The 12,613-nt window shown below is 33.7% G+C and overlaps 1 protein-coding gene and 1 long non-coding RNA gene across 2 annotated transcripts; both read left to right on the top strand.

Annotated features, from left to right (window-relative positions):
* The first annotated feature begins 5,928 nt into the window (after window positions 1–5,928).
* On the top strand, window positions 5,929–7,757 carry LOC113781941 (60S ribosomal protein L9-like). The gene is made up of 3 exons (XM_027327820.1): window positions 5,929–5,990; window positions 7,414–7,536; window positions 7,663–7,757. Exons 1-3 carry the CDS (start codon window positions 5,943–5,945, stop codon window positions 7,747–7,749), a joined length of 258 nt encoding a protein of 85 aa, XP_027183621.1. The 5' UTR covers window positions 5,929–5,942; the 3' UTR covers window positions 7,750–7,757.
* A 214-nt stretch (window positions 7,758–7,971) lies between these two features.
* LOC113781962 lies at window positions 7,972–8,801 on the top strand. The gene is made up of 3 exons (XR_003469779.1): window positions 7,972–8,136; window positions 8,409–8,475; window positions 8,570–8,801. It is a non-coding gene; the product is annotated as an uncharacterized LOC113781962 (long non-coding RNA).
* Window positions 8,802–12,613: the final 3,812 nt, after the last annotated feature.

The following is a 12,613-nucleotide window of genomic DNA, read 5'->3' as shown; positions in this document are numbered from 1 at the left end:
GTTGATTTTTTTGAACGATAATAAAAACTTTTGACCATTTTAATTATCTTGTCACTTATACCATAACCTAATTCATTAGTTGACATCTTATCAATTACTTAATGGATTTTTCTTATGCGTGCCCTTGTGGCACTCATTAAGGTATTTAAATTACATTTTACTTACCATGCGAATGCACACATTCATATTTGTTGATGCCCTTACATTTAAATATTTTCAAATTAGTTTTACTCTTCCTAGACAATTAACATAGGAAACTATCTTAATGTGCAGAGGAACTCTCAATAAGCCAAATCGATACTTAATTAGTATATCTATTTATTAACATGCTCAATCAATTGAGTCAGAATATATGCTAAGATATCATTTTGAACTACCCTTTATGGTGATTTTCTTGATGATAGGAAGCCATAGAAATTTTGGCTCAATTTGGATTAATTGTTTTTGGGAGTGTTTTTAAAATATTTTACTGTAACAATGTATATGAAAATCTTTTTCTGTAAATGTCTGTGGGGGTATTTTTAAAGGTGTTTTGGAATATATTTTGGGGCATTTTTAAAGTTTAAAACTTTTTGGGGTATTTTTTAAAAATTAATGCCACCACTCCCTCCTCCCTCTTCCTCCTCTCTCCCATTTCTTGCCACACCCCACCTCTCCCCAATCTAGCCTTGACTAGATCACGAACAAAATGGTCGCGCGACTTTTCATGATTTGGTTAAGGCTAGATTGGAGGGGAGAGGGGAAGGGCTGGGTGTGTGACCTTCCATGATCTGGTTGAGACTAGATCCAGGGGGGAGGGAAATCGCTGGATGTGGTAGGAAAGGAGAGGGAATGAGAGGAGGAGGAAGGAGGAGGGAGAGGAAGGAGAGGGAGGAGGAAGAGGGAGAGAGAGGAAAGAAGAGGGAGAGAGAGGAAAGAGGAGGAAGGATGGGATGGTGATGGTGATAGGTAGGGCGTGGTGGTGATAGTAGAAAAAGTTGGTATAGATTTTATTTTTTTAATTTGTTTTGTATATTTGGAGTTATTTTTAATATATTGTATAGATGTAGTATTTTTTGAGTTGTTTTTGTTTTGATTTGTGTGCTACTATAACATTATTTCTCCTACCATCCCATTTTATTAGTCTTGATTTCTATTTTAGATTGTTTTAAATTATTTGTCATGGTTTTAAAAGGGAAATGAAAAAAAGACTAGCCTTCCAATGTTACCCTTCATTCAATTTTCAAAAAGAGTATTAAAATTATGTTTCAATATTAAATGCTCTAACGAACTAATGTAAAATTCAAAAATTCAAAAATAACTAACAAATTTCATGGTAGGTCAAAGTGCAAAGTTGACCATGACAAGTAAAACGGGACGGATGGAGTATTTTATAAGGGTCTGTAGCCTAACTTATAAATAATCTATTGTACTCCTTCTAATTTCATTTTTGTTTTAGTCAGATATAGATTAGAAACTCATTTACATAAAAACATATCTAGCAATATTTGTGTCATTGGTGTGAGAAAAGCAAGCATACGGGAGTCAAGTCAAAAATTCTTGACAACAATAGTTAGAGGTAATCCTGCTTAATCTTTTGCTACTTAGTACACAAGTGTATATTGTTTGTGTAACATAAAATTCCAAAAAATAAAGATAAAAAATCAACACACAAAAAATTAGACAACACAAGGTTGAAAGGGTATCTTTTACCTCTACCACCCCTCTAACCCCTCTTTTTATCACCTGTCCACTACCATCAATCTCGACAGCCTATTCTCTATTCTTCCACTATTGCTTTTACCCCATAAATTTGCCTCCAATCCCGCACATCTCTCACCAACCACTATTCTTCTCTCTTGCGTTTCCTTCCTGCTCTATCCCCTTCCTTAAATCTAACCAAAATTGGTCAAATCTGAACACATGAGACCAAATCTAAGGAAGGGCAAGTAGCGTGAGTGCAAGGGAAGAGAGGGGAAAGAAAGAAAGCATAGTTATTAAACCCGACCCGGAGCTCAACCAGGAAGGGGGACCGGGTCACCGGGTTAGTGTTTCAACCGAGGGTCGACTGGTTGAACCGTCGGGTCCTAAAAATAATATAATTAAATATTTATAATTTTATATTACTAATAATTAAAATTATACAAAATAGAAAAAATATAAATTACATCCAACTTCAAACTTCAAAGTTGCATTACATCATCTTAAAACATTATAGTACCTAATTACATATCCCAAAAGTTCCAAACGGTTTCATCCATTAACAATAACATAAAACAAGTGTTCCAAACTTGTAACTTTCAAGCTTCCAATCATTAAAAAAAAAAAAACAAGTTTAAGCCTTGAAGCAATGACAACATATCTTCTGAACTATTCATCTCCACAGTTCCCAACTACTACCAAATTTATAACCCCCTCGAGTTGGATCATCTATGCAGTTTTGATTAAGTTCATTTCCTTCAGCATTTTCACAAATACCTAATAGGTTCCAAAAAAAGAACCCATTTAAGTAGATACATATAAAGTTATGAGTTAAGGAATAATTCAACAACCCACCGAAAAAAGAATCACATAAATATAAGATGAAATTAGCTAGAGAAAATTAGAACTTACGTATAAAAAATGTGATGAACAGCAGCTGCATAATTAATTCTTGCCAAAGTTGATAAGACTTAGGAGAATGAGAAAGAAAAAGATTAAGAAAGAATTTTGAAGTCTATCTGTCTATGTTTGCAAGCTTGAAAATGGCAAAAGCATTAAGCATAAGATGGAGAAGAGAAGTTAGAAAGGAATTTGCGGCTTGAGTCTCTGTGGCTCTGTTTTCAGATGTTAAGCATTTGCTGCCCTATTTTCCTTGAGTTATAGTCAACGGTCAAGAGTCTCAGGAGTCAAGACTCAATACTCAGACAAGAATCCAAAGATAAATTGCTTAAGCCAAGTAGCCAACGGTCAATTTGACTATTTGAGTCAGTTGACTCTTTTTTTTTCTAACCTACCGAGTTTTGATAAATTCGGCCGGGTCTCCAGTTTTCCTGTTCAACCGCGGGTACTAACGGTTTCTAGCGGGTTAATTCCTTGTCTGGTCATTTTAGAAACCGGGCCCGGTCTGATGGCCGAGTCACCGATTCGACCGCCGGGCCAGGTTGGGTTTAATAACTATGAAAGAAAGGGATGGTGTTTGAGGGAAGAAAGATGAGCAGATAAGGAGGATCTAACGATAGTGGAAGAGAGAAGAGGCACACCCTTTCCTACATCTAACTGCAATTGATCAGATTTGGTTGCTTACAACCAACTCCAAGAAAGAGTGAGTAATATGAGTGTTGGAGAAGAGGGGAAAGAGAGGAACAAATGGTATTTGGAAGAGAGAGAGAGAGAGAGAGAGCAGATGAGGAGGATTTGAGTGATGGTGGAAGAGAGAAAAGGTGCCCTCTTCTGTAGATCTAATGGCAATTGGTCAAATATGGTCATGCACAACCAAATCCAAGGAAGGGAAAGCAATGTAAGTGCTGGAAGAAGAGAAAAAGAGAGGAAGGGATGGTGTTTGGAAAAGTAAAAAGGAGCGAATGAGAAGAATTTGGGGGATAGTGAAAGAGAGAAAAGGGAGGAAAAAGATGGCAAGCTGGGGGAAAGAATGGGTTGCTTGGATAAGAATGATGCTGATGGAGTCAATGAGAGGCAGTGGGGAAGGATGGGGAAGGTGGCAATAGTAGTATAGAAGATGATGGTAGACAGTGATTCATTTTTCTTTTTTTGATAAGTAGGAGGTGTCGACTGTCAAATTCAAAACCTATCACTTTATACTTTCTCTCATCCCAATAGTGGTTGATTGGTATTAAGAGAAAGGGGAGACAAATGCGACCCAAAAAACTCTAAACAAAATATGCTCCAATGAACAAAATCTATAGTGGAAATATATATCTATATAAATTTGAGAAGGGATTTTTAGCAACAAGCCTTCACAAACCTTCCCACTCTCAACTCTATTTTTTTATCATTTTACATTTAATTTATTTCGTAAAAAACATCATGGGCACATTACACCCCCACATTTCCCTCAAATAAGAAGTTAACTCTAACTAACACTTCCACATTTCTCTCAAATAAAAAGTTAACTCCAACTAACACTCCTTACACACCTTACTCCAACTAACATTCCTCACACACCTTCCTACTACAATTAAAACTCTTCCAATCAAGAATTTCAACCAATTCCCACTACCAATTCCATTTTTCTAACATTTGATATTTAATTTAATTTATAAAATATATTTCTCTCAACTTCCACATCTACTCTTCACATTTGAAATTGTTGGTTACTTTTTAAAATCATTTCATTTCAAATTGTTGGTTAATATGCATGTTATCCTATTTGAATTTCAACCTATCACGTTTCCGATTGTCTTGCATTATTTATGATTCTACAACAATTAAAACATCTATAAGACCTAAGAAGAGATAACAAATATAACATCCTTTCATGCTTTCTTATTAATTTAAATAAGAGAGATTATTTATACTCCATTTTTGTTATTCACACTTCAATAATCATTTTGATCATATAATTTTCATTAATTAGACTATATATAAGAAGTTAACTCTAACTAACACTCCCACATTTCCCTCAAATAAAAAGTTAACTCCAACTAACACTCCTTACACACCTTACTCCAACTAACATTCCTTACACACCTTCCCACTACAATTAAAACTCTTCCAATCAAGAATTTCAACCAATTCCCACTACCAATTCCATTTTTCTAACATTTGATATTTAATTTAATTTATAAAATATATTTCTCTCAACTTCCACATCTACTCTTCACATTTGAAATTGTTGGTTACTTTTTAAAATCATTTCATTTCAAATTGGTTAATATGCATGTTATCCTATTTGAACTTCAACCTATCACGTTTTCAATTGTCTTGCATTATTTATGATTCTACAACAATTAAAACATCTATAAAACCATAAGAAGAGATAACAAATATAATATCCTTTCATGCTTTCTTATTAATTTAAATAAGAGAGATTATTTATACTCCATTTTTGTTATTCACACTTCAATAATCATTTTGATCATATAATTTTCATTAATTAGACTATATGATAAAACAAATGGTGGAATTGCAAATAATAAAAAATTGAATGCAAATAACATTTTCTTAAGTAAGAAATGGCCCCCATGCCTTTCTAATTTAAAAAGTAGTGGCTCCGCTTATACAGGAATTTGGCTTGAAGTTTATTAGTGGGAGTGTAAATAAAAAAAAATATTGCCAAACTTAGTAAAAGTAAAAAAGTAACTGATAATATTTTATCTTAAGCTTAGTAATCCTAATCACTACAACAAAAATGGCATTTTCTGACATGTCTATAAGGACACTTACTGGTTTATGTCATTATAGCATTTCTATTATGACACTTATTATCAACTTAATAATATATGCTCTAATTTTTTTTATTTTATCTGATATAAAAATAATAATGTATCTTTAGGCTCTCTATCATAACACTTGTGAAAATGTGAGATACATCAAGAAAAATTAAAACACAAAACGACGTGGTTTAATTTTGGCGGAAGATTCTTTGCCAAAACACTTAAGTGAAATCTCAAAACTTCATTTTGCCTCCTCGTGAAATTTTGCTTCTTCTTATCTCTCTCACAAACTCTCTCTCTCTCTCTCGGCAAACTCTCTCTCAAAACTCTTGGCCAAAATTTTGCTTTCCCCGTAGAATTTCCTTACCAATTTATGCCCTCTGCCTCTCTCGACCACTCTCCTGTCCTCTGCCTTACTGAATAATGCAGAAGCTAGGAGAAGCCCTGGCCGATCTCCCCAACATTTCTAATTTCCAAACTGGTGTCTGACAAAAATTAGGGTTCTGAGTCTGAGAGAGACCTTAGATTTAGGGTGGTATTCGCAGCATCTGCACTTATTCTTTCTTGGATTTCAGCGATCAGCGGCAAATGTCGCCTCCTCCTGGACCCTACTCCGGCACCAGCACTCTCGCCTTGGTAAACCATCCGCTAATTTTTCTCTAATTTTTTGAAAATTTCATTTTGTTTACTTTTGTCTGATTTTGAGTTCTTTTTGGGTAATTATTTTGTGTCAGTTGGTGATTTGGGGGTTAAGGGTGGATGTTAGGGGTTGAGGGTTTTGGGAAGGAGAAGGTAAAGAAGGTAGAAGAGGTGATATGGTTGTGGAAGGGAGTGAAGAGATGGAGGTGGTGGCGGTGATGGGTGGTGGAAGAGCGGCGGACGATGAGGCGGTGGAAGCTGTGGTTGTTGGCATAGGAGGAGAGGATGATGGTGGTGGTTGCTGCAGAAGTTCCGGTGGTTGAGGAGTGGATGCCGGTGGTGTTGGCATCTGAAAAAAGATTCCAAAGTAAAAGATAGTATTGATGCTGTAAAAGATTCCAAAGTGCACACGACTAAGACAACGTCGGTCCTTAATGGTAGTTTGTTAATGTTATCCTGATGAGTGACGAGAAGCCATTGGGAAGTTTGCATCTATATTATGTACTCCTAACATCTAGCAGCGGACAAGGTATTTTTCTATTCGTGTCAACGATAATCTATAGGCTTAAAAGAAGAATTAAAGCCAATATATGAAAGGTCTTCCTACAATGATGATGCATGACAATGACATGATCACGAATTAAATTTGTTATCAAATCGAAGTGGATAAGAAATGTAGGGAAAGAATGTTGCAATTGAGACAATGTTTGACAGAGAGAAGGCATTAAAATAAAGAAAGAGATAAGCCTCTGTTATCAAGGCAAGGACTCTTTTGTAGTCTTGTTAAGTGGCTATTTGTACAAGTGTTACTAAGGTATTGGTAGGCTCTTGGATATTTTTCCTTTAGTTATGGAAGGGGTAGTTATCAAAACCTGCTTCAATCATTTTGTGACAGCTTCAATTCAACTGATTGCTGCTACCATTGGAACTCTTTAATTTAATTTATTAGCCAGCCAAAGTCAGGAGTTGGCTAATAAATTGGTTGTAAGTTTAGTTATGTGTTTGGTATGCACAAAAGTCCGCTGCTTAAATCACAGCAGACGGAGACAGAGACAGAGAGAGAGAGGATTATACATATACATATATCTTTCTTGCGTATAATGTAAGTTTAATAATACCTAAAGGATGATCAAACTTAAAGCTGAAGGAGTTGTTAGAAACCTTAAAGAGAGATTTCTGAAATTATCTCTAAAATGGAAGATAAACTAACCGTGTTGGATTTGTCAAGAAAGCATGAGAATTGATTTCGACGTCAAATTGCAATATTTGAGCGATATACTCTATTTGTTTTCATATGTTAGTCATGAATTATAATTAATTACTTGCAGTCAGTCCCTTAAATGTTAGATCAGAACCAAAAAAATATGTGATGTTTTCTGATAGGGAAACATTTTGTAATGTGTGATGTTTTCTGCATCAGGTGAGGAAGGTGGATATGCTTGAAGAAGTCACTGTTATCTGGTCTGAGAAGGTTAAGGACGAATTGGTGTTGGATGGCAATGACATTGAGCTTGTTTCCCGATCTGCTGCCCTGATAAACCAAGTAAGAGACACTCTGTGCCATATTTATGATATTTGAATCTACAAGTTTTGTTCCTTGTCACTTGTCTTTAAAATGTAGTTCATCTGGCTGAATAGCTAATATACAACCTTTTCTTATTGTGGACAGAAATGCCATGTGAAGAACAAAGATATCCGGAAGTTCCTTGATGGTATCTATGTCAGTGAGAAGGGGCAAATAGCCGAGGAGGAGTGAGAGTTAGTGGCCTACATTTCTTGATCATTTTCTTGGATTGATTCCTTTTTATCATATCAAGATGCTTGTGGGGATTTCTTAGAGATGACTTCTATTTTGAACTTAAAATAGAAGTCATGTTTTTTGGAGTATATATGCTTGCTTTTAGTGGTCTACTTTAGTGTTTTCTTATCTGTATTTAGAATGTATCAGCAGTGTTTTCAACCACTTGCTTGACGATAGCCCATTGCCTGCTAACAATTTAGTTCATCAGTGCTTGTTGCAACCTTTTCCAGTACACACTCACTAAATGGAAAAGGATCTACAGGAGGTGGAAAGCTGAGTCGAATTGGTGAAGTAGAGAAGGGGCTGTTGACGCTAATTTCCTCAGATGCTCCTGGACTTCAGGTGTTGTAACCTATATTTGGACTTTTTTTTTTAATGATCAGTAGGTAGGTTGCAACAATATATACTAATTTCCTGGATTCCTTTTTAACTGCTTATACATTTTTTCTACATTTCAACTAGATCATTTTTGGAATTGTAATGCTTCAACACTTTGTTTTTCTTGATTAATTATCCACCAGTTCTTTCCTATTATTTCCAGGTTTGTGACCCCCATGGCCGCTGGTACCTGGCTGATAGTGGCTTTGTTCTTGGGGACCTTTTATTTCTCACAGGCAAGGCTCTCATCCATGCTACAGCTGGTCTGAGGCCTGCGGTTTCACATCGTTCTAGTGGCGGAAGGTAGATATTGGTGCTTAAGTGTAATTTGATAGTTGCCCAAGAATGTCATAGGTTGAAGAAATTTCTCAACTGATCAGTACACTTTGCCCTGCAGGACATCTCTCGTCTTTAGGCTCATGCCACAAGGCAATGCAATACGTGATTGTTCACCAATTGCAGCAGCTGGTCATGTCATTCCTCAGAGTTATGTGCCAATCTCTGTAACCCAGTTTATTGATGCTATAATAGTACTTGTTATGTGCCAATCTTTGTAACCCAGTTTATGGGTGCTATAATAGTACTTGTTATGTGCCAATCTCTGTAACCCAGTTATGTGCCAATCTCTGTAACCCAGTTTCGATTAGCTATGTTAGTACTTGTTACTGACACTTAGTTCAATAAATGATATTTGAGCATTAGCTTTTGCTTTTGCTTTTAAATTACGACAATATTCTATTCTTTGGGATAATTTTACAAGTCCTTTGGGTATATGGTTGACGGAATGTATAGCAGGAAGCACAATCAGGTTGCTTCTTTATTTAAAAAAAAAAAATCCGGGCAGTTAAAAGTGTCAGCATAGCTCAACAACTTCGACAATATTCTGATACTTTCCATTGTTAAGAAAATGGATTTTTGTTGGCAGATGAGATGCTATAATAGCATAGTTTTCCTAACACCTTGAATAGTACGAACCTATCCCCACATTAGAAGGGACAACACTTGTCCGAGGTGTGAGGAAAAGTAAAGTGTCAGCTTAGATTATCTTTACTGACACTTTTAAATGCCGTTAAAGGTCATTTTTGTTGTAGTGTAAGTAAAAAGGCAAAATTAAATAGAAAACAAAAAGGAAATAATGTTGTGGATTTAAAAAAATCAAGAATGGTACCATTCATGAAATCCAAATTATGAAATCACTAAATAAAAAATAAAGTACTACTAGCCCTTTAACGTGGAAATTTTTTTTTTGAAATATTCATTTTTGATAAAAAAATAATGATAATAACAACACAAATTCTACCAAAAATTTTTAAAAAGGTAATATTATAGTTTAAGAGAAAGATATAGAACATTCAACCCTAAAATACTACTTAATTTATATATATCTGGCCCAAATTTGACATTAGAATTGAATAAGAGTGCAAAACCCAAACACTAAGGATAACTTTTGGTATCATTAATTATTTTATGTATTCTTATTGCTGTCTTCATATGTAAATATGTATTTGCTATGTTAATACATATATATATATATATTGATTGTAGTACTTAAGGATATTATAGATATTATCAGTTTTTCATTTTCACTTTTAGATACTAATAATTGCAACCATTGTAATTAATTTTTAATTTTATATTTTCATTATGATAGGTAAAGTTAAATATATTGGGTCACAGGGATATGAATTTAGAGGTTAGATATAAGGGGAGGAGGGAGGGAAGAAAATGGTGAGGTGTTAAAAAGTAGCAGGAAAGGTTGAAAAAAAAATATGAGTTACAAGAAATATGAGTTACAAGGATAGGCAGAGAAGGTAGAGACAAAAAAAGAGGATTACAGGGATATGACAGAAATGACAAAAAAAAAAATAATAATAGAGGGAGTGGTACCATGATAGAAGATATGAAAGTCGTAGGAGGCATTTAATGACTAGCTGGCGTATAAGAGAAGAGGGAAATGATGGTGATTTTTAATAATTTTGAGAACTCTAAAAACACATATTACGGAGAATTTCTTTTAAAATATACGTTAAAGTTTATGAAAAATGCTAATCTAAATGCAATCAATAATTTTAGGGGCACAAGATAGGAGAAAGATTTTTTTTTTGCTAAAAATGGAAGAAAATAAATTGGTTATAATCTATTTTTTTTTATATTATAAGTTTTGATATATGGGTATAACATAATATGTTTTGTCGGATATTGATAAATTGACTTTTTTTTAGAAAACTCTTTTTACCTTACTACCCAACCTAATCCTTTCCTTAAATGCATTAACAATTCTTTTATCATGTAAATCATTATAAATTAATTTTTTTAAATATTAAGCATACACTTCTTTAAAATTTTTAATCTATATATATATTTATTATTTTATACCACAATATATAAATATATAAAATATTATTTTGATTTGAAATATAACCCCGTGCATAGCACGGGTCAAAATACTAGTTTTTAGAAACACTGCAAAATACATTAGTTTAAATGGACCTTACATTTTCCGTTGTTCCTATAGTGAAAGAAGTCCCACTATATATTTGTAGATGTTTCATAGATGAATTTTTTTCTAAATATCTAAACTAGATATTTTTCAATGAAATTAAGTTACCATAACATACTTCAAGAATAAAAGGATTGTGATGGTTTATACCATGTCAATTTCTATGAATACAAAACCTAACCCCTTATTTTGCAATAGTAAAAGTAAAACACTATTCCCATTCAATGTAGGAGCTCAAAACTAGCTATTAATGAAAGACTAATGTTATTTATGTTGTCACGTATACGCTATTACCATTAGGTAGATAACACATATGCAAATTTTCATGTATCATCTATCCAACCATAATAGTATAAACACTGACAGTATATATAAAATTTACTCTTTAATGAAATATAAATTTCTATCTCAATTACGTGAAATATAAATTAAATCTCCTATGTTGCAACAATTTAATGAATAAGATTAGATAATGATTACCTATATTATTTTCTCAATCTCGTTATGTTTATTATATCTTGAATTAGTTTGCTCTTTCAATGCTCACAGTTTGAGTGATATATTATAAGATTCTATTCGGTTTCTTTGAAACACACTAAGACGCAGAGTTGGAACTTTCGTACAACAATGCCTTTCTCACTGCCTAGGTCACCTTGCATATCTACATATCCATGTCGTCCAGGAGGTGAACAAACATCTAGACGTTCTTTCATTCATTTTCTCACTTACACCCATCTTTTTAAACTTAGACCGGACCGGCTTGTCCGATCGGTTGAACCTGAAATCGGCTAAGTGCCCAGTCCGAACTATCTTAAAAACTTGGATTGGTCAAGACTTAGTCAAATCCGGTCAAAACCGGGTTTGATAAAAAACCTGAAGAACCGGTAAAAATTAGGTTTTTCTTATTCTCTTTTTTTTTTTTAAATTTTTTTCCCTTCCTGACCTCTAACTCCAAATCCTTGTGAGCTCTCCAGTCTCTGCAAATCCATTTTCGCTCTTTGACTTCAATTCAAGTATCAAAAATGAATGTTTTAACCTTTTTTAGAATAAGATATACTTAGATCTTGTATTCAAAATAAGAAAAGACCCAAAAATGTAAAAAAATGAGTGGACAAGAGAAAAGTTTGAAGAAAATAGATAAAAGCATGATATTTCAAGGGTTTGAAAACAAATAACTAATAAAATAAGAATGAAAATGAAATTAAAAAAAGAAGAAGAAGAAGAAGAAGAAAGGAGTTGCAGAATGGCAAAGAAGGAGGAAGATGAAATACTCTATGGAATGCGTCAACCATTAGGAGTAGAGGAAGAAATGGGAAGTGTGATGTGGGGTCAAAGCACTTTCATCTGATATAGGGTCAAAGCATTTTCAATATTATGTTTTGACCCTTAGGTTGTTAAAAGCTATTAATATACCTCAAATATTTCATACTTTATAAATGTTGTCCTAAAGTTTGGTGTTATTTTTCAATCAAATCCATAATTTTAATTCAAAACTTGTTACTATTCATTGAATAATAGAATTGCTCCTTGATTATTCTAATTTCTTTTTATTTTATTATTAAATACATTTGAAACATTAAATATATATATGAATATACCTTGATTAATGTTAACATGATCTTAGGTATTTTAAATATAATATTTTAATTTTTAAATAATTTTTATTTTATGATGTCATCCGATTTAACCCTCAATCGAATCCGATTGAACCTAATGACCCCCGACCCTTGATTCTGACCAAGTCGATACCCGGTCCAAGTCTGAAAGTATAGATATATACACTTGCCTTTCCACCTTCCCCTCCTCAATTTTTTTCCATAACATAGATCTTCATATTTCTAAATGTGTATAACACTAACATTTATGCCAAAATAACTCGATGGAGTTTAAATAATATGCCAAATGCAGTACTCGAGAAAGATTGGCTAAATTTGGTTGGGG

The sequence above is a fragment of the Coffea eugenioides genome, chromosome 9 (genome assembly GCF_003713205.1).
Source record: "Coffea eugenioides isolate CCC68of chromosome 9, Ceug_1.0, whole genome shotgun sequence".
In the NCBI taxonomy this organism is placed as follows: Eukaryota; Viridiplantae; Streptophyta; class Magnoliopsida; order Gentianales; family Rubiaceae; genus Coffea; species Coffea eugenioides.
This window is presented reverse-complemented; position numbering and strand designations above follow the sequence as displayed.

What these genes read in the sequence shown, in the direction of transcription:
- LOC113781941 (XM_027327820.1), top strand. Translation starts at nt 5,943, where the DNA reads ATGTCGCCTCCTCCTGGACCCTACTCCGGCACCAGCACTCTCGCCTTG. An exon ending in GCACCAGCACTCTCGCCTTG is followed by an intron (nt 5,991 to 7,413) that starts GTAAACCATCCG and finishes TTTCTGCATCAG; the next exon opens with GTGAGGAAGGTGGATATGCT. An exon ending in CTGCTGCCCTGATAAACCAA is followed by an intron (nt 7,537 to 7,662) that starts GTAAGAGACACT and finishes TATTGTGGACAG; the next exon opens with AAATGCCATGTGAAGAACAA.